General features: G+C 37.0%; 1 protein-coding gene across 1 annotated transcript; it reads right to left on the bottom strand.

Moving 5' to 3' along the window:
• Positions 1–14,676: 14,676 nt before the first annotated feature.
• Positions 14,677–19,857, bottom strand: prdm8b (PR domain containing 8b). Its single transcript, XM_053610228.1, has 4 exons — positions 19,840–19,857; positions 17,520–17,744; positions 16,848–17,079; positions 14,677–16,410 (listed from the first exon to the last, which is right to left on the bottom strand). Exons 2-4 carry the CDS (start codon positions 17,736–17,738, stop codon positions 15,176–15,178), a joined length of 1,686 nt encoding a protein of 561 aa, XP_053466203.1. The 5' UTR covers positions 17,739–17,744; positions 19,840–19,857; the 3' UTR covers positions 14,677–15,175.
• Positions 19,858–21,252: the final 1,395 nt, after the last annotated feature.

The following is a 21,252-nucleotide window of genomic DNA, read 5'->3' as shown; positions in this document are numbered from 1 at the left end:
TCATTCATTTATTCATTAGTTCATTCATTTCCAGTAACTGCATTATCCTGGTCATGGTTACAGTGGATCCAGAATCTGTCCTGGGAACACACCCTGGATGGGACACAGCCGATCACAGGGCACCACACAGCCATACACGCATTCACAGGAGTAATTAAGAGTACACAATTCACTTAAAGGTATGTTTTTTGTAGGTGGGAGGAAACCAGAGAACCAAGATGAAAGCCATGTGGGCATGGGAACTTACAATTCTCCACAAAGATGCTAACTCAAATTCAGGATCAAACCAGGAACCTTGGAGCTGTGAAGCAACAACTGTACCCACTGTGCCAACATGTCTCCCATAACATGTTTTAGTTCATCCATTTTTCCTTCCAACTTTCATATTACCACATACACAGATGCTTCAGTACTTTGTAGGAAAATTCTCAGATTCTGAGATTTATCTAGCCAGTCTTATTGTTTGTTCAGCACTCTCCCATAACAACCTACACAGTTTTTCCTATAATGTCACCTATTTTTTTTAAAAAAAAATCCCCCACTATATTCTTAAACAGCATACTATGTACAGTGAGGGAAAAAAGTATTTGATCCCCTGCTGATTTTGTATGTTTACCCACTGACAAAGAAATGATCAGTCTATAACTTTAATGGTAGATTTATTTGAACAGTGAGAGACAGAATAACAACAAAAAAATCCAGAAAAACGCACATCAAAAATGTTATAAATTGATTTGCATTTTAATGAGGGAAATAAGTATTTGACCCCTCTGCAAAACATGACTTAGTACTTGGTTTAAAAACCCTTGTTGGCAATCACAGAGGTCAGATGTTTCTTGTAGTTGGCCACCAGGTTTGCACACATCTCAGGAGGGATTTTGTCCCACTCCTCTTTGCAGATCTTCTCCAAATCATTAAGGTTTCGAGGCTGACGTTTGGCAACTCGAACCTTCAGCTCTCTCCACAGATTTTCTATGGGATTAAGGTCTGGAGACTGGCTAGGTCACTCCAGGACCTTAATGTGCTTCTTCTTGAGCCACTCCTTTGTTGCCTTGGCCATGTGTTTTGGGTCATTGTCATGCTGGAATATCCATCCACGACCCATTTTCAATGCCCTGTCTGAGGGAAGGAGGTTTTCACCCAAGATTTGACGGTACATGGCCCCGTCCATCGTCCCTTTGATGCGGTGAAGTTGTCCTGTCCCCTTAGCAGAAAAAAAACCCCAAAGCATAATGTTTCCACCTCCATGTTTGACGGTGGGGATGGTGTTCCAGGGGTCATAGGCAGCATTCCTCCTCCTCCAAACACGGCGAGTGGAGTTGATGCCAAAGAGCTCAATTTTGGTCTCATCTGACCTCAACGCTTTCACCCAGTTGTCCTCAGAATCATTCAGATGTTCATTGGCAAACTTCAGACGGGCATGTGTATGTGTTTTCTTGAGCAGCGGACCTTGCGCGCGCTGCAGGATTTCAGTCCTTCACGGTGTAGTGTGTTACCAATTGTTTTCTTGGTGACTATGGTCCCAGCTGCCTTGAGATCATTGACAAGATCCTCCTGTGTAGTTCTGGGCTGATTCCTCACTGTTCTCATGATCAATGCAACTCCACGAGGTGAGATCTTGCATGGAGCCCCAGGCCGAGGGAGATTGACAGTTCTTTTGTGCTTCTTCCATTTGCGAATAATCGCACCAACTGTTGTCCCCTTCTCACCAAGCTGCTTGGCAATGGTCTTGTAGCCCATTCCAGACTTGTGTAGGTCTACAGTCTTGTCCCTGACATCCTTGGAGAGCTCTTTGGTCTTGGCCATGGTGGAGAGTTTGGAATATGACTGATTGATTGCTTCTGTGGACAGGTGTCTTTTATACAGGTAACAAACTGATATTAGGAGCACTCCCTTTAAGAGTGTGCTCCTAATCTCAGCTCGTTACCTGTATAAAAGACACCTGGGAGCCAGAAATCTTTCTGATTGAGAGGGGGTCAAATACTTTTTTCCCTCATTAAAATGCAAATTAATTTATAAAATTTTTGACATGCGTTTTTCTGGATTTTTTTGTTGTTATTCTGTCTCTCACTGTTCAAATACAACTACCATTAAAATTATAGACTGATCATTTCTTTGTCAGTGGGCAAACATACAAAATCAGCAGGGGATCAAATACTTTTTTCCCTCACTGTATGTATTATGGACTAGGTTCATCATACTCATTTAGCTCCAAATTATATAGAGTGCAACATTCTCACTAGAAGCTCTAACAATTTTGAAAACCTCACTGGCCTCTGATGGTTCCTCACCTACTGCTATGTAGAGCTGCAACTGGTTATTGCAAAAAAAAAAAAAACAAACAAACAAAAAAAAACCTTGCAGAAACAACACATACAAGTTTTACCACTGAGACCCTGGTTTGAACAGAAAAATGACTGTGTAATGAAATAAAATGTTCATAAAATACCAGAGATGGAATGTCGAGTCCTCAACTTGGACTCAAGTCACACTTAAGTCGCAAAAATTAATTACTTGTAACTTGACTTGGACTCGTGAACAACTGTCTCGAGACTTGACTTGGACTTGAAGATAGAAACTCGTGAAAACACAGGTCACTTTGGTTTGGCATTCCCGATTACGTTCTCTCTTTACTACCCCACATGACATCATCAAACACCACATTTTTCTATTCATTCCTCATTCATTCATTCCTTATCATCCCTATCATTCCCTAGTAACACAACAATTCATTTCTAAACACACCAAGCCAGCATTATTATATACATGCATCACGCATCTGAAGGCACATGTTCATCACCCATTGGAAAAGTGCTCTTATATAAATGAACAAACCAACAAAAACAATATAGTCAAGTCTTACTTTGTGATAATCTTCATGTCATTTAATTTGAAAAGCAATCAATTCATCCAAAAGGAAGCTGCGGTGTTACACAGCTGTCAGGGACTTGCTTGCTGTCCATTGTCAAGAAGTACCCGCCCACCGCCCCACCCACCCCCCCACCCCAAGTATTAGTTACCATATGCATATAATATCCAAGTATACCAAGTTAAATTGCATCTATACACGGGGGTTTTGTTACCGCCGGTGCTCACTGGAAGACTACTTTACCATTCATCACCCAAATATAGCAAACTACAGCAACTCAAATAGATCAAAATATACAGCACGTTGGCACTTTGTACTAAATTACAAAAAAAGTAATATCTTCTAATTTTTTATGAATGTTCTGTTTTCTTGTAATTATAGAGAGAACATTTGGATCAAATGTAATAGTTTGAAAGTAATAGTTTTTTGATAAATTATTTGAATTTGAATTAATGATTTAAGTAAAACATTGTGTGCTTTATTAGGCAATTTTGAATAAATGAACAAGACATTTTATAGAAGTAATAAGTTGTAATATTTCAAAATTGATTATGCCTCATACACTGTACACAATAACACATACACATACACAATAACTAGCTGAAAGAACTATTGCTAAAATAGAACAAAGACTTAAGACTTAAGGGCTTGGACCTCAGGGACTTGTGAATGTGTCAGTAAAATACTGATAGACATGTACTGTACTTATTGTTATATAGTAAAGGTTTTGTTAAAAAGGAATACAGATTTATTATAATGGAAATTGGGAGTGTCTACTAAGAATGTTTTTGGGTTTTAACTGCTCTAAAATCACAATATTTGTTTGACATTTATTTCATTTGATGCCACTGGATTTGTAATATAAGAGTTTTTCTTGCCCTCAGAACTTCAGGATAATCCTAATGCTATTTAAGTAAGACCATGATGTCCATGATGGCTCAATGTATCAGCAGAATGTCCAGCATTTTTAAAGTAATGTGTCATGAACACATTCCAGTTTTAGTCCCTGGATGACTAAGAAGCTAACGCCTTTTTGTTTCGCATGTTGCACAACTCTTGATTGACTTTAATGTTAACAGTGTGAGACTGTTTACTTCCTAAATTGTAAAAGTCATTTGTTCCTGTTAGGTCCTCCAGTGACTTGAGTGAGGTAATCCGCCAGATGTCTATAAACAACCACTGGTCTGATTGATTCATCAATGCTCCTGGCTTTTAGCTGCCTCAGAGGCTTTACGGTGGACTCTCACCATTCCCTAAAAACCATTTGTCTTACTTTGGCATGACTGATCATTATCTACACACCAAAAAAGCAAATGGGCAAAGATGGGTTTTGAAGTTGCACTGTCACACATGATGGTGTCTGGACAGTGTTAAAGCCAATGTCTGATCTTCCCGAGGATGGATGCTCCATTATAGTAAGTGTTTAGGAGAGTTATTATCCTATAGCCAGTAAGATTACAGTAATGCAAAGTAACAGCACTTATATATTGCTACATTAAAGCACATTCCAAATGGATCTTCTATTTGCACATGCATCATCCTATCAACAGAATATATTTCTCTTAGGGATTTATGCCACCTCAAGACAGATAACATAGACACCTCAAGATATATTTATATATTTATATATTTATATATTTATGTGATTTTCATGTACAGTCGTGTGAAAAAATAAGTCCACCCCATAAAAATTGCTGACTTTTTTGACATATTTCGACAAGTAAACATACGAAGGGTGCCTATTAATAAAGTTCATACGGTTGAACAAATCCACAAGGAAAATTAGCTGTTTCAATTATTTATTCAACAGAAAAATCAATAGATGGGATTTTCTTCTGTGGGAAAAGTAAGTACACCCTTGCCCTCAGAAGCTAGTATTGCCCCCTCTATCAGAAATAACTTCTTGTAGGCATTTTGCATAATCATCAAAAAAGCCAACAATTTACATGGAGTGTACTTATTATTCACATGACTGTAAGCCTAAGCCATGGAGAGTTGAAAGTGGTAGTGTACTGTTGGGTAGGCGGGGTAGTGCTGTTGTTTGAAACTGACGTTACATTGATATCACGTGAAATAAACCAAAGCCAATTTGCATACAACAAGCAAACAAACAAACAAATAAATTAATTAATAACCTTTAATGGCTGTAGACACTTTACACTGTGTAGACAACAACAACAACAACAAGAACAAAAACATCACCACCACCACCACCACCAACAACAACAACAACAATAATAATAATAATTATAATAATAATAATAATAATCACCTGAGCATGTTGCAAAGTGCTGTTTACTAAAATAAAATACAAAATAAAATAAAATATAATTAATGTCAATTGAAAAAAGGTAAACTGAATGTATAAATAAATACTAAACTCCACATATGTCAAATAAAATAAAAGATGAAATGAAAATGTAAATGTGAATAATTATGAAGGAAAAAAAAATTAAGGATAAAATGAAAATATGCACACTAAGACAGAGGAAGTACTTAAATGTTAATGTTAAAATGACTTAGAGTTAGGGCTTGCCTGCTTGACTTGCGAGCTTGGCTGCCTAATAAAAAGTTCCACTATTTAGTTCCACAACAAGAGGTCTCTGCACTTTTTTGTATTTTATAGAAGTTATTTCTAAAAATCCAACATTAGCAGATCTCTGATCATGTGTTAGAACATAGACAGACATTCAGCCAGCTACGTACATGAGTGAATTACAAGGGTAATAAAAGAATTAAAAACAAAAGAAAAAGATGAAAGAATGATTAAACATATCCTTATAAAACATAGGGGTTATTGTTTATTGTCTTTTAGGGTTTATTGTTTTATTGTCTTTTTAATTAACAAATGACTGTGCTTGTACATGACTATGTTTTTCTGCATTGCACTGACCTTAGCAATGTTTCCCAAATTATAGACCTCAACCTTTTATTTAAATGAGTGTTAAACCAGCTTAGAATCTAAAACTTCACCCAAGTGTTGAACTCTACATTTGATAAATGAAGCAAAAGGATTTAATTTCTCATGGATACTTTTTCTGTGAAATTTAATACCAAGTATCGTTATCTAGGATTTGTTCTGATTAAGCTACGGAATGTTTTGAGACATCCATATAGAAATTTCTAACACATCATTGATTAGTCTGTCAACAAAGTCTTTACATTTACAAGAAATAGAAACGTAAAAGGAGTAGAGTGTACAATTAGAAGAGTAGAAGGTCTTAAAATAGAACCTTGTGGAACTCCGCAGGTAACAGATTTCCCAATACAACAACAACTGCTCGCTCAGCAATCATTTTAAACTATTAAAACAATTTAAACTATTTTAAAATGTTCCCTGAGAAACCAACTGATTCAAGTTGATGGATAAAGGTCTTAAGAAAAATACTGTTTTAAACAAATTTTTAGTGAAGACTAAAATTAGACTAAAATAGATTTTAATAGACAGTGCATTAAATAAACTGTCATTATATCACATTTGTATCAAAACTTTCCAACAATGTTCACAATGCTGCTTTCACAAATGCTGTGCTTCTCATAAATATGCAATTTAAAGGTTGTGAAGTCCACCAGGAATCACTAATAGTCTGCTGGTACTCATTGTTTTGTAGTTTAATTTTAATTTTGTACCATAGGCTGCATTAATGATGCCTTGTGTACTTAAAACAACACTCGACTGGTGTATATATTTACAGTTCTCAGAAATGCTCCTCAACCCTCACGGCTCTGTGAGCATAGCCTCAGTCATCTGGAACATTCTGCCTTGGCAAGGCAGAACAGGAGAGCAGGATTCTGCGTCCGATCCCCTTCTCCCTTTCAACCCACAGACATATTTTTGAGCTTTAGGGGTCAAAACATCTCACTCTGTTCCCCCCTCCATCCCTAAATGCCAGAGTAATGCCAGAGAGACCCAAAGAGAGCCACTCAGTTCCAGCGCATCGTGTCAAAACAGTCTGCGGATCAGCCGAGCATTTAATCAGGGCAAAAGATCTCAACATGTGCATGGGACAAAAGTGCCAGTCCATTAATGTGTGGGAATGACTGCGCTGCTTTGACTACAGTCTGGTACGTTTGAACATAAAGAAGCACCTGTTCACTCATTCCAGACAGCGGCACCTGTCAAATGTAGGCCTTAGCCAGTGATGAGAAACTGTCAGGAGTGGAACCTTCAGCATGATTAGTTATCATTAGTTATGAATCATGATATTTCAATAGCAGCCTTTCCCATACATTTCCATATACATTTTATCCATTTGTAGTTATACTTAATTATTTCTTTAATTCATTCTTTTTTTCTGTTTTTTTCCTTCCATACATAATAAAAAAACAACATATCCTTCACCATATCCATAATTATATGTTTTTCTTTTTTATAATTTTTTTTTTTTTTTTTTTTACTATAGGAATAGTGTATGTCTTATTATAGAAATGGTAAAGTATTAAATTGAATACACTAATATAAAGCTATTATTTGAATTATTGTTGCCACTATTGTCAGAGCTGCAGTAATAGAAAATTTAGCAATACCTTCTGATCAATCAGATTTCAGAATTCAATTCAATTCACTTCAAATGTGGAATGTTGATTTTGGTATAAAGGGTGTTATCTGCAGGAATGTGATGTGAAAAATAAGAAAGGGCTGCTGTACATACTTCTATATCTAGTGCAGACAGTGTAACAAGTGTAATAAATGTTTGGTGTACAAAAATACAGGATTTTCTAGGTAAGTATACTGTACACAGTACTTTCCCAGGCAACCTCATCGCCTGAGAATTTTGTACCAGTATGACATGGAAAACATGGAATTCATCTAAAGGTCCCATAAGGTATAAATTTCAAACCCATTCCTAATAGTAACCTTATATTTTCATACAAATGAAATGAAAAATGCTATGAAGTTGCAAGTGTGAGAACAATGTAGTTAGTATTGGTGTAAAATAGAAATAGATGGCAGCAGCCTCTTGAAAGGTGTAACTATGGGGTTAAGACTCTGTTGTCCAATGATGGACTTTTAGTAGATAGTCTTTCCAATAAAGAGCTGTTTGTCCAGTGAACCATTAAACTGGGGATACAGCAATGTTATTTGTACAGCTCAAGCAGTTTAATGCAAACAACATTTTGATTTAGCTTGTTTTGATTACCTTCGCTTGAACAATTATCTCACTGGCTGTGCTAAACTCTCACACGTAAAGTAAAAGCCAAGATTTTTTTTACACCATTTTTTGAGTTCTAAATATCATAATTCACCAATCATTTCATCAGTCAATTCACAGATGCAAATATTTGCTTACTTTATCAGTGTTTTTTCATCTCAATATATATAAGCACTGATCCTAATCAATTGATCAATTCAAGCTTTGTTTCTGATGATATTACACACCTTTATTTCCATACTAGCCTTTCATTAGTTTCTACATTAGATAGATTTGAATCAAAGTAAACGTTCCCTGATGTATCTTTGCTGCCTTCACTAGAGAAACAAGCTGATCTTGTGGGAATGTGTGTTGGATTTCATAATACATGAAGTAAGACACAGTGACCTTAGTATTATATAATCACTCTTAACCCAGAATCTTATAATAGTATGGTCACTACACGTAATGGAAAACTAATGTAATCCTCCCACTAACCTTATTTTAAAATATATCTTGGATATTCAGCTACACCAGCTCAGTTACTGTTGTAAACCAAATCGGCAGTTTACTTTGCAATATGGGACTTCCCCAGCCCTGTAAATCAGGTATCAATCCCTATCTGTCTCTGATGGCCTAAAACAGCAGTAAGCAGTGTCTAGCGAAAGATTAGCTCTGTATAATTTTATGCTGGATTTCCGAGAGACTGTATTTTTACTCAGTGGACAGAAAGTTTAAAGCAGTGTCCCCACAGTATTTAATACAAGAGTACGCTTCTTATGTTATGACCAGAAGACAAAAAGCAATGCAACAGACCTATGGCAAATTTTGCAACCTGTCGAAAGATGTTCATGTCCACTAGGCTTGTTCCCATCACCAACATTCAGACATGTCATTTTGGCACAATGCAGGAAAGACAACATGACCATCTACGTTTATTAATAGCATTCATATTAATAGTGACGTGTGAAAGATTGGTGCATCCCTTGAGCTTGGACAATTTATGTTCCTTAGTGGTTTTGCTAAGTAGCACTGTAGGATCACAACAGCTGTGTGTGGCATTGTTAGCGATTGAACTGTTGACACTGACATGTTCAGTATAACTGTGCACCTCTGCTATGCGAACCGGAGGTATTTGCTTTGAGTGCAAATGCCTGCCAATGGCTGATCTATAAGCTAAAAAAAGATAAGCATGCTTTCATAAGGTAAAGACCCGATTGTAATGAGAGAGGCATCCTCTTAAGTCAACAGGACCATGTGACTAGTTGGAATACTGGATTCAAATATAGATAGTTTTCAGAATATTTATTGGTTTTCTGGTCACATTGAGTATCACAGTAGGTTTATTAAAACTGACAGTCAGTAGAAAGAATGTTGGACCCAGGGTTGCCAGGATCACAGCTCTTACACCAAGTTGGGCTAGTTTTGGAACAAGACTTTGGGTGGAAAAGCAAATCTGTGGGTCGCGTTTTTGTGCTAGTTTAAAATAGTCCACAGTTTCACAGACCACAATATTGTTTAAAAGCACATAATCAGAATTAAAGCTAATCAATTTCCACAAATATAGGCTATAACAAACAAATAGAAAACATAAGTGCAGACAGTGATGATATATGATGTATGATGTAGAGAACCATTTATGTTGCAAGATATATTGCCAAGATTATGGAGTGGATATTGTCCATACCAGGTGGTGATAAAAAGTCATATTGCAAATACTCCAAATCAGAAATGTGTGCGAATCATGATGAATTTGTTTCCTATGCAAAGAGAAGAACATGTGCCTCAATTTTCCAATCCCAATGGGCTAGTTTCAGATCTTTTCTTGGGGTTTTCAAAAGTACTTGGCTGTAAGTTTTGACCTGGCACTTTGTCTCACAGAACATTTCAAGCTTTTTTATATTCTCAGGTTCATGCATATAGTTCAGACCACAGGTTTTTAATTCCCACTAGAAAATATTGATTTTGTTTCCATTGATTTGGATGTGGGTTTATCTGGTTATCTGGTTATCATTATCTGGTTGAAAGCTTCCTTCCTGCAAAAGAAACCTGTTTTGTGTCATGAGTTATCCTGGAACTTAGCAGGATTCATGACGCCATCTGAATCACATGATGCCATCTGGTGCCCCTTGACCACCAGGCACACAACAGCCCCAAACCACCTATTATCCACCACCATTGCAGTAGGTATGTGGAATTTGCTCAGTATGCACTCCTTATTTCTCAACATACAGAAACATACAGAGAACAATTTGGTTCTGATCTGATTGCAAGACACAGTTCCAGTTTCAGTTCCACTGATGCTTAATGAAGTTCAGATGCTGCACTTTGTGGATTGCTCTCAATAAGAGCATCTTTAGTGGAAACCTTTGAAACAGCATGATATTTTTGAGACGGCACATTTTAACCAGGATACAATTTTGAAACTGTGTGAACTTTGGGTTCTTCCTTGCCTCCTTCACCATCCTCTTTACTTTGAAGATGTAGGAAATTATTTGATCCTCATAAAGGTGAATCTTTGACTGTTTCAAACTTTTTTTTTTTAATTATGGCTGGGATTGTGGTTAATGGAATTATGTATTTTTTTTGATTGTGTATTTTTTGCCTTCTTACCTTATTTATGCAGGTCAAAACCATATATACAGTAGAGAAAAAGGAAATGGTCAAAGGCAAGGGTCATGATGGATCCAGGGCCTATCCTGGGAACTGTGTGTGTGTGATGTGAGAATACACCCCGGTTGGAAATTCTCCAGTTGCTTAAGTGGGAAATATGATTCATTATATGCCATGTGTATAAATTGTATTATTAATTCTATAGTTGATCATACATCAGCATTCTCACCTAAAGATCAGCAATTTGGAAATCCAAGTGTTTGTTAATAATGGGTCAGAAGACTAATAATAATATGTTTAATCATGGTGTCTTTGTGTAAAATGCTTTAACAGTAAGATTCAGTATGAACCAATTATGTAATACATGTGGAATTGAATACATTACACAGATTTAACACACAGCTCATGAGAGATAGACGTTAGAGATGGAGAAACAGGTGCAAGCCCAACAACTTCCCTGTTCTATGATTGTTCCTTTTCAGTAATGCTAAGAATCTGAAAGGCATGCATACATATAGAAGGTATAAGCAGTGATACAAGAACCCAGGTATGCCTATGAAGACAGAAGGAGTGCCTTTAAAGTGCACACTATGCATAAATTTGTGCCTGTCAGCAATGAAGCAGATAGGGAATGCTGTGTATAGTCTGTTGTTTAGTAATATGCAGGCATAATTTACAGAGTTTCTATAACCTTACCTTTTGGGTTGCTTGTTATTATTATTATTATTATTATTATTATTATTATTATTATTGAAAGTTAGTCATCTTCAAAAAACAGCATGTCCTGCTGTGTTGCATTCCTTACTATATATACCACAGAGTATGATTTCCCAATTAAGATCATATAGTGATCATAAATCAGTGGGTGTAAATCACACTTTTGGCTTTTCCATCCATTTCACCATCATCTCAAGTGTCACAGTGTTGTTGGTGTGAAAAATCTATTAATACTGAGCTTGAACCTTATACAATTCAAGCTTGCTGCTCTTCCCCAGACCTATTTTGATGTAAGTGAGCCAAGTTGCCAGAGGTTACAGAACAACAGGAGCACGAACGGAAGGGACAGATGGAGCGATGGAGAAGAGTTGAAGAGTTCACTACAGGACACAATCACACGTTAACTATGAGAAGCGGACCAGATAGGTTGGCCAAGGGTGAGCCTATGCAGAAAGGGTTGACTGGTAGGTGCTGAGTGTTAGACTGACAAATGTAACCGGAGCTTAGGAAAAGGGGTGAGCAGTGACTCCAGGCTCAAAGCAGGGCAGGGCAATAAATATCTCTGGTAAGCAGAGGTGAACACAACTCCAAAAGACCGCCAGAGTCTCCCAGCTGGGTTTACTCCATTATCTACTGTCTCAGAGAGAACGGTTTAATTGCTGTGCATGCAAAATATAGAAAGCTGCTGCATTTGCATTAATTGCATTTGTTGTTAAGTTGTAAATTGCAGACTAGAAATGTTGTGATTGTATTCAGTCTTGAAAGATTCATTTGAGGGAATAATTTGTGAGTGCTAATCCTTTATTCACCCTTAGGTGGGAGTAATGTCATGTTTTTAGTTTGCGTTTTACAGCGTGAATAGCAATTTGTAGTTTAGCAGTTTGTATTTTATATTGCCTTTCTCTTCTGGAAAACTGATATATATGGATACCGAAAATTTAATCAAGTCAAGTCACTGTGACACTGTGACTTTAGAATGCCATCCCTCAGGACCTTTCTGACTGCACTTCTTCATATACTTCCAGTGTACATCATTATATTTCATTTTGATCTGGTCCAGTATTCATCAATTCAGTCAGAGTATGACGTTGATCATAACTTCTGTAAAATTCAGAGTGACGTCATTTTGGTTCTACTCTTACATATAAGAGTAAAAGCAAATTAATAGTAGTGCTCATAACTCAAATTTAGAAGAGCCTGAAGGAGTATGCAATTTAATCTTTATGAATAATATTAGCACATAAGAATTCCATTTAAAATAATATTAACACAAGGATAATATATAATATATCTACACAGATACCCTCAGTGGGATAACCGGAAAACGCCAGCACATCCGCTCAATTATGGCGTGATAATGTCATAAAAAGTATTTTCATTGATACATGTCGAAACTACATTGCAAGCAATGTAAGCAGTTTTAAACATAAGAATAGTCTAAGCAAAACTCTTTAATAAATACAAGAGGTTTAATGAATACAGGCCTTTTCCCAATAAAATGAAAAGTTTTCATGGAAGGTCAGTAGCTATGGTCCAAGAAATTTAGGATAGCAATGAAAAACTAACATTTATAAACGTATAGTTTTAAACAAGGTTACTTAATTAATATAACTACTCATTTAATCTTTCTTTCAGCAATGGTTATAATGTTTAATACTCAGAGAACTGTACTAATTCAGCCAGCATCATGTTTGACCTATTTATAAATGACTGCTAGTACAGTGTTAGGAGTGGGCTATGCATGCAACCATTTTATATGAAGTAATTTGATAAACTTAGCAAAATGGTTTGTAATTTAGTTGATGATATTCAGATGCATTTTGTTTTTAATAAGCTAAAATTTACTTCTCACTTCTAAATATTGCAATACTTAATAATAAGCATCGACTGAGAATAATGAAGTGTATGTATTTCTATCTATTATTATTATTTTTTAAATTGTTAAAAAAAAAAAATTTTGACTGGAGCCAAACTTCTGGTCCCCTCTGTGTGTATTAGAAGGTTGAGGGGGAAAACAATTATTTAATTGTGTTTCTCACAATGAAAGCTTGGTGTCCCTGTTGAGCTATTTTCAGAGCGACTACACCACCACCACCCCCAAACACAAGCCCACCCCCACCCCCAATCACACTCTGCCATAATAGGCTATAGGCTAAATAAGGATTTGCATTTTTTCCTGAAAGGGACATATGAATGTAATAAAACGCAAAGAAAATAATCATATGGTTGTAGCTATTGATTATTATGGCAATAATCTGTAAATTATAGTTGCTTGCAGCCTGTGGCTATTCCAAAACTGAGGTTATAACCGATTTTTTCATAGGCACCCATGATATAAGATCTTCATTGTGGATGGGGTAAATTATACTCGTTAAAAGACTTCCCCATCACTATAGCCTTATAAAACAACGTTGACTGGGAAACGGAACTTAGTAGAGAAATAACTTTCAAATGTCAGAGGGAGGGTCAGCTGATCACTGACACAAAATTTGCTCTTAAGCATACAGCAAAAATAAATAATAAAAAAAATATATTATTATTATTATTATTATTATTATTATTATTATATTTTATTTTATTTCCTAACATACACACACACACACACACACACACACACACACACACATATATATATATTTTTTTTTATGTAATATATATATTAGTTATATCTAATAATATCAGAAGTATCTGTAAATATTTGTAAAAGAAAATTCTAACTTATTTATTACGAATTCGATTGGTAAACCTGGGGAAATGCTCTTGTGAGACTTTCAAATACTACTACTCTAATAATAATAATAATAATAATAATAATAATAATGCGTAATTTCCCGGCTCTTTAAAAAAAAACTAAGTGGCTTTCTATTTGTACATTAATTAGACCACTTTCGTTTAAATGCAGCTCTAAATTTATGCGCGCGCTGTCCGGGGATTTAAACTGCGCCGGGCAGGAGAGGAGAATCCCGCGCGAGACTGGTATTCTGCGCTTTGACCTGGTGACACGCAGTAAACTGTAACTGTAGCGTGCAGCTCTGCTGGCCCTGTGAGTGTATAATAACCACTGCATGAGTTAAAACGTTAAAATGGAGACGTAAGAATAGACACGCATGTCATTTTTCTTATTCTGTAAAGAAATCACTTCTTAAGCATTTAATCATATTTAACACTTGAAAAGAGTTCATAATATTTATTGTAGCGGAATGAATCACGAGGTAAAAATGAAAATAAAGCTATTTTATTGTCAAAGCATTCAACATGGTTAGATAAACTATCAAATAGTAAATTTCAGCAAAAAGGATGAGACACAGAATCTATTCCTCACTGACACAAAATATTACACCTTTGTTGTATTCAAACAAATATTTACATTGTTGTAAATAGACTGTATCTTAAACAGATAACTCTAATTTACATGCATTCTTCAATATAGTTCAACATCATATTCCGAATTATTTTCATTAGACCTATAGACATGAAAAGCAATTGAATAATTTTTTTTCTTCATGAAACTGAACTACATTTCAATTAATTTCTATACATTATACAATACATTAATATATACAAAATACAAATTACAAATTACATGTACATTTTATTATTTCCCCATTTCCCCCACAAATAATAAGTGCTTCATATAATAATAGATTTTTTCAAATAGATTTTTTAGAGTTTTTTGGGTTTTAAAGTTGTGCATACACAAAAGCATGACATGTTGAAAGATACAATCCAAACAGAAATGTCCTTAAGAATGTGAGATCTCCAATTTGACAAGACTGACAATATTCCCCTTCCGATAGGAAAAAAGAATAATAATGTTGTTTGAAAAGTATAGTGCCACAAAAAGTCAGTTATGAGAGGTCATGTGACGCGAGAGGTGATGCCTCTCCCTGAATGACTCGTTGCAGATGGGGCACTTTAGCTTCTCTTCGCGCCGCCTCTTGACCAATGGCTCCATGGAATATTCCTTTTTGTGGTGCGAACGCATGTGGTACACCAGGTCAGAGGTCATGCGGAAAGAGGCATTGCACTTCGCGCACCAGTTCTGTGCTGGCAGGCAGAGAGAGGTGAAGGACGGGGGCAGGAGTGTGAGGGCAGATGGCATCTGCAGCTGGATGGAGCTTGACGATTTAGGCCAGAAAGTTGTTGCGTAGAGGAATGGGTTCTGTTTTGTCATGCCACCTGGTACAGGACAATTGGTGCCCAGTTCAGAACCTTGCAGCTTGGCTCCCAGGTGATCAGCTTGGTAGAGTCTACTGGAAGTGACGGTGTCACCTACAGGAGGGTGGCAGTCTACTCCAGGCATCAGCTTAGGTGTCATGATGAGTGGTGAAAGCTGCGAGAAAGAACGCGATGGCTGGCTGAAGGCGCTCTTGCGCTCTGAGCCTCCGGAATCCTGGGATACTGAAGTGAAAGCGCTCGCTACAGCTGAGCTCTCGATCCGTGACTGAGGCGGCTGTGTCTCGCTCAGCACTTGCCTAATGCTAGGATGCTTCTCACTGCCAGGCCTCACTGCATCTGTCTTATTCTCTGAGTTGAAACCACCATTTTTGGCACCATGCTTTAAGCCCTGTGGTGACTTTTTGACTTCAGTAAAAGCGCTGCGTTTTGTTTCTGGGACCTCAGAGGGTGAGAATGGTCGCCTGTTATCATCCAGGCCATAGGCTCCACGATACTGCTGGGCCGAATTAGCCAGCTCTTCCTTGGACTTTTGGGTTGAGCCTATGGCCCGGTTATGGTCCTCTAGATCAGAAAATTTGCGCTTGCCTGAGCTCTCACTCAGTATCTCTGCCTCCTTGTCAGTGGCTGGACTTGTCCTGTTGTTCTCCAAGTCCCTGGCAAGGTTGTGGAAGTCTGTTGATGGTTTTCCATCCTGGGGGCTGGAGAAACCTTCGGATCGGCCCAATTTAGGGCTTGAACTGGAAGTGGGCATGCTATCCTGTTCTCTCATGTCCTTAGCGTCGTCCTCACCACCGGCCATCATTTGCAGTCTCTTGGTGCATCGGAATCTCAGGTGAGCCAGGAGAGGGAACTCGAACTGGAAGCGCTGACTGCAGTCTGGACACAGATAAGGTGGCGATCCTGCACAAACCAAAAAAACAAAAAAACAAAACCCACCAACAACTTATAAGTGATTTTAAATTTGCACTAACAGATATGTATTAAATAAAAATAAGACTACATAGTAATATGCTGGCATTGGTAAGATTAACAAATGCCTATGTAAATAGTATTCTGGACACTGTATTATTCTGTCATATTCTGAATCCTCTCTATAGCAAAGTTATGTTAACATATTAAATAATTAATTTGTAACATCAGTTATGTTAAAACCTTTTCAAAATTAGATTTATGCTTCTTATCAAGCGTCTTATTCTAGAGTAATGAAGTATAAGTTATGCAAATGCATCTATTCATTAACGGTTGCATATTATTAATGCTTTAAAAAGGTTGGTTTTTTTTTACCTGCTGTCCAATAAACAAAGTAATAAATGCCAGCACATTCCCTTGAATGGTACCTTTGCTTTTGACATGGTTTCTGCTAGAGCCGAGTAACAGTAGCTCGATCAGATCCTTCCCGTACCACACCAAGAGTTCTTCATCCTTCTCAATTCTTCTCAGTGACCTATAGAAGAGCTGGCCATTCTTCACATAGGCCTCCAGGTTCTGCTCATCTCTGTCTCGTGCAGATTGGACCAACCTCAACCACATCAGACCTTCTGCAGTACTTCCTGCAGCTGAGGTGTCCACCTATCATCACAGACACAAGCAACATTATTTAAAATATATTTTATATTATAACCAAAGCACACAGTCTGAATTTTTTATTTTTTTTATTTTTAAAGCTGTCTGCTTTAGCCATTGCAAATATGAGACAATTTTCACTATCAGCTTGAGCAAATGAAACAAATGAGCATCATAAGAATTAATTCAACACTGCAAATGCAAATTCAACACTGTGGATTTTGGAGAACCAATATAGCAAGATTAGATCATTACATGAAAAGCTAATATATTTTGATCAGAGAGCTGAACTTGAAATATATAATATTTTAAAATATTACTTTATGTCCATTGTGAACTTGTCTTCCTATCTCGGCCACGGCTCCCAAATCAATTTTGAACTCGTATGCATCCACAAGTTCATAGCCTTAAAGTGCAACGTGAGAATCATTAACCATGACTCGTACCCTGAATATGTAAGGCGCCGTCCTCTTGTCTGTGGATTTTAGGGCGATGAAGGCGATGCTGTCGTACAGTGAAGTGTGACTGAGCACACACGGCCCGAAGATCGCGTTTTCGGGAATGTCGCAGGTGGTGTACACACTCGTGAAAATGTCCGTTAAACATTGCTGCATGGCCTTAGCATCCCCGTCCCACGCCAACTTCTGTGAACTGGACTCCTCCATCACGACCTTCTCGCCAAAACACAGAAAATGAGCCGAAGAAGAAGAAAAAAAAATCAAGTCCAAGTATGTTTAGAATACATACTTTTCTACTAAGATCTGATTATACTCTAATGTGTAGTCGTATAAAACACTTAAAATAATATATGCAATAAATAGCTACGTGGCCGTGTTTAAAAGCACACTTAAATTTAAATATAGGCGGCCTTCATATGCGACGTTTTAACATCAATCGATATTTGTTTTAATATAGGCCTACAGATATTTTTTTCTTATACAATAAAGAAGTAAACCACCTTAATATTTATTATTAAACAGTACAACAACAACAACAACAACAACAACAACAATAATAATAATAATACTAATAAGAAGAAGAAGAAGAAGAAGAAGAAGAAGAAGAAAAAGAAGAAGAAGCAGAAGAATAAGAATAAGAATCTTCTTCTTCCTCTTATTATTATTATTATTATTATTATTATTATTATTATTATTATTATACATTTATTCTATTGCATGGCAGGTACAAAAACAGTCTTTATATCACCACTGACATCAGGCTATTTTTGCACGTTTTTCATGCCACTGATACGGAGGGAAATTAACGGCATTTAGATTCGGAGGAGCATATCGAATGGATTTCAAGTGCACTGTCAAAGTCGCTGATTTCGTGTGCAGCAGGCTTCACTGCTATTCTACACCAACGTAACGTATGTCCGTTCATTAACATAATCCACCACTTTCCCTCAGAGACATTAATTAAACCAGCAAATGAAAGGAGGTCGGGTTTTTTTTTCCTAACCCCGTATGCACATTTACGAATGATCCGATTTTTGGTCTCGTTTATAATACATCTCAATATAAACTGCTCTAAACGAAGAAGACTTGTAGCGCTTATAACTACAATTTACAGATACTCGTCTTAGCAAGAAATCTATTGCACTCTTCATACTACTTTTATGTTAATGTCCTGCATCTTTATTACTATTATTATTTTTGGCCTATCATTTGCTTGCAGTAGCTTTGCAGAAAATATATTGGACTTGAAAATTTCTAGTTCAGATGGTGAAATTAAATTTCTTGTCATTTTGATCACCGAAATTTTAACCAAATTGAGGCCATGCAGTAAACACACACACACACACACACACACACACACACACACACACAAACATTAAAGTAATATATATATATATATATATATATATATATATATTCTGATATAGTTATCTGACTCACTTTCTTTGTTTTTTAATTAATTGTTTATTTGTTTATTTATATATTTTTTAGATATTAGATATAACGCTTTTTTTTTTCTTTTTTGCTGTTTCTTGCATCTTGTAGTAGACTGTCTGTATAGAACAGAGTCCAAATGACCATCCCAAAGCACATTAACATGCCGAAAACGTACGACGAATCCCAAACTGAACATCCGACTCTTCGATTTCACGCAACAGTCATACAAACCCAGCTGCGGTTGATATTTTATTCTATTTATATATCTGTAGCTTATGTTTTTACAAAGTTTCTATTTGCTGTAAAAAGAAAATTTAGATATGTACATTTCTTTTCTTTTTCTTTTTCTTTCAGTAGCTTTAGTACTGAGCTCTTCTTTTGTAGCTGTTCGGGTCGATCGGGCAAAGCCACACAAAGAGCCCGATGAATATGCATCTCTCCTCTAAACACTACAACAGAGCCCGGGCATTTCCAAAACACAACAGCTGAACCTACTGACCCTCGGCTTCACGGTGAAATTTATAACCCTTTCTGAGTGCGGCTTTGTTATTATTCCGATTTACGACTGCACAATAACGACCAAACTCGTTTACGTCGTTTAGTGATGTTTAGTGAAGTCAGTGCGCCTTTCGTCCTCTCTGGACTAACATCTGCGGAAATCTTTCTCTCGTTTGTACAGCAAAGCCTCAGTGCTGAAACAACACATACTGTTCTTCTAACTTCATACAAATCAAATGCAGTGCTATATAAGTTCCTTTTTGCACGCGAACACTAAAACACTGAGGATGCTGCTGTGCACACAGCCAAAAGGATGCTTTTGCAATGAATGAAGCACATCCGGGCTGTTTAGAATTCATCTCGACCTACTCACCGAATAATAAAGGATTAAAAAAAAGGCAATAATCCACAAGGTTTGCAAAGCTGTAAGAATGTGCCGTGAATCGTGCGCGTGCAGAGCCGTGAAGTCCGCGCACTCAGTACATTTCCCGCTCCGGTTGAAGGTGAGAGTGCCGGCGGGCGCGAGCGCAGATGGAGCCGTGAAGCAGCGACTGACTGACACACACACTCTCGCACACACACTTTTTGTTTGCTACGCATAATCTGCCCAATGAGGCGTGTCACTCTCCGTCTCCTCCCTTTAACTCTTCACTAGCCGAGGCCAAGCTTGAGGCTCTTTAGTTCAGAGTAGGCATTTTAAAAACAACAACAACAACAAATCTTAAGACTGAGCAGAGTGATGAAATATGAAAGGGGCACAAATATAAGAAAATTTTGTGTATTTTTACGCATAAACATGGCTGCCTGTTTAGGCAGTAATACAATAAGAATAATAATTGGATCCTGTGTGGTTATGATGATGATGATGATGGTGATATTATTATTATTATTATTATTATTATTATTATTATTATTATTATTAGCAGTAGTAGTGCAATAACAAAAGGTTCATGGAAGATCTTTCAGGGCTTCAGCTGCCTGTGGACCCTTAAGGGAAACTCCAGGAATCTTGTTTCAAAATATCTTAATCTCAAAGAGCCCTAATGTCAATGAAAAAACCCTCAATGTTTATAATTGTATACTACATTTAGGTAGAAGTACCACAACTACTACAACAACAACAACAACAACAACAACAACAACTACTACTACTACTACTACTACAACAACAACTACTACTACTATTACTACTACTACTACTACTACAACAACAACAACAACAACTACTACTACTACTACTACTACTACTACTACTAGGAATAGCAGCATTACCCATGACGTTAATATAAGCAAATAGCCTATTATAAAGTTCATTTATTCACTTATAATCCGTAGCCTTCCATACCATGTTGTTTGCGAAGTTTATAAGGTATAGAAAACAACAAATATACTATAGTAGTAGCTAGTACTAGCATAGCTAGGCATCTCCTCTCATCTTAGTTGCATGAGTATCTCTTCATATTTTAGTAAGCATCACCTCTTTTCTACAATATAAAAAAACTACCTAGATTACATATAGCTGATTCCGTACATAGCATACAAGCACCAAGGTTTGCTAATCATCATTTTGCAGTTTACTGAGTAGAGCGTTTTGTTCACCATCAACCATCAGCCATGTGCAGAACTGTTTTCTCTTTGGAGATCCCGGTCGCGCGCGTGCGCGCGTTTCACTCTCTTCACTACGCGAACGCGCGTGTGGCGGTGCGCGCTTCCCGGCGCGCGCTGAGGAGGAGAGCGTCCTGGCCTCAGACTACAGTTCGTAGGAATTTCAAAAGGGAGAGCGGTT

This window comes from Ictalurus furcatus, chromosome 22 (assembly GCF_023375685.1).
Source record: "Ictalurus furcatus strain D&B chromosome 22, Billie_1.0, whole genome shotgun sequence".
NCBI lineage: Eukaryota > Metazoa > Chordata > Actinopteri > Siluriformes > Ictaluridae > Ictalurus > Ictalurus furcatus.
This window is presented reverse-complemented; position numbering and strand designations above follow the sequence as displayed.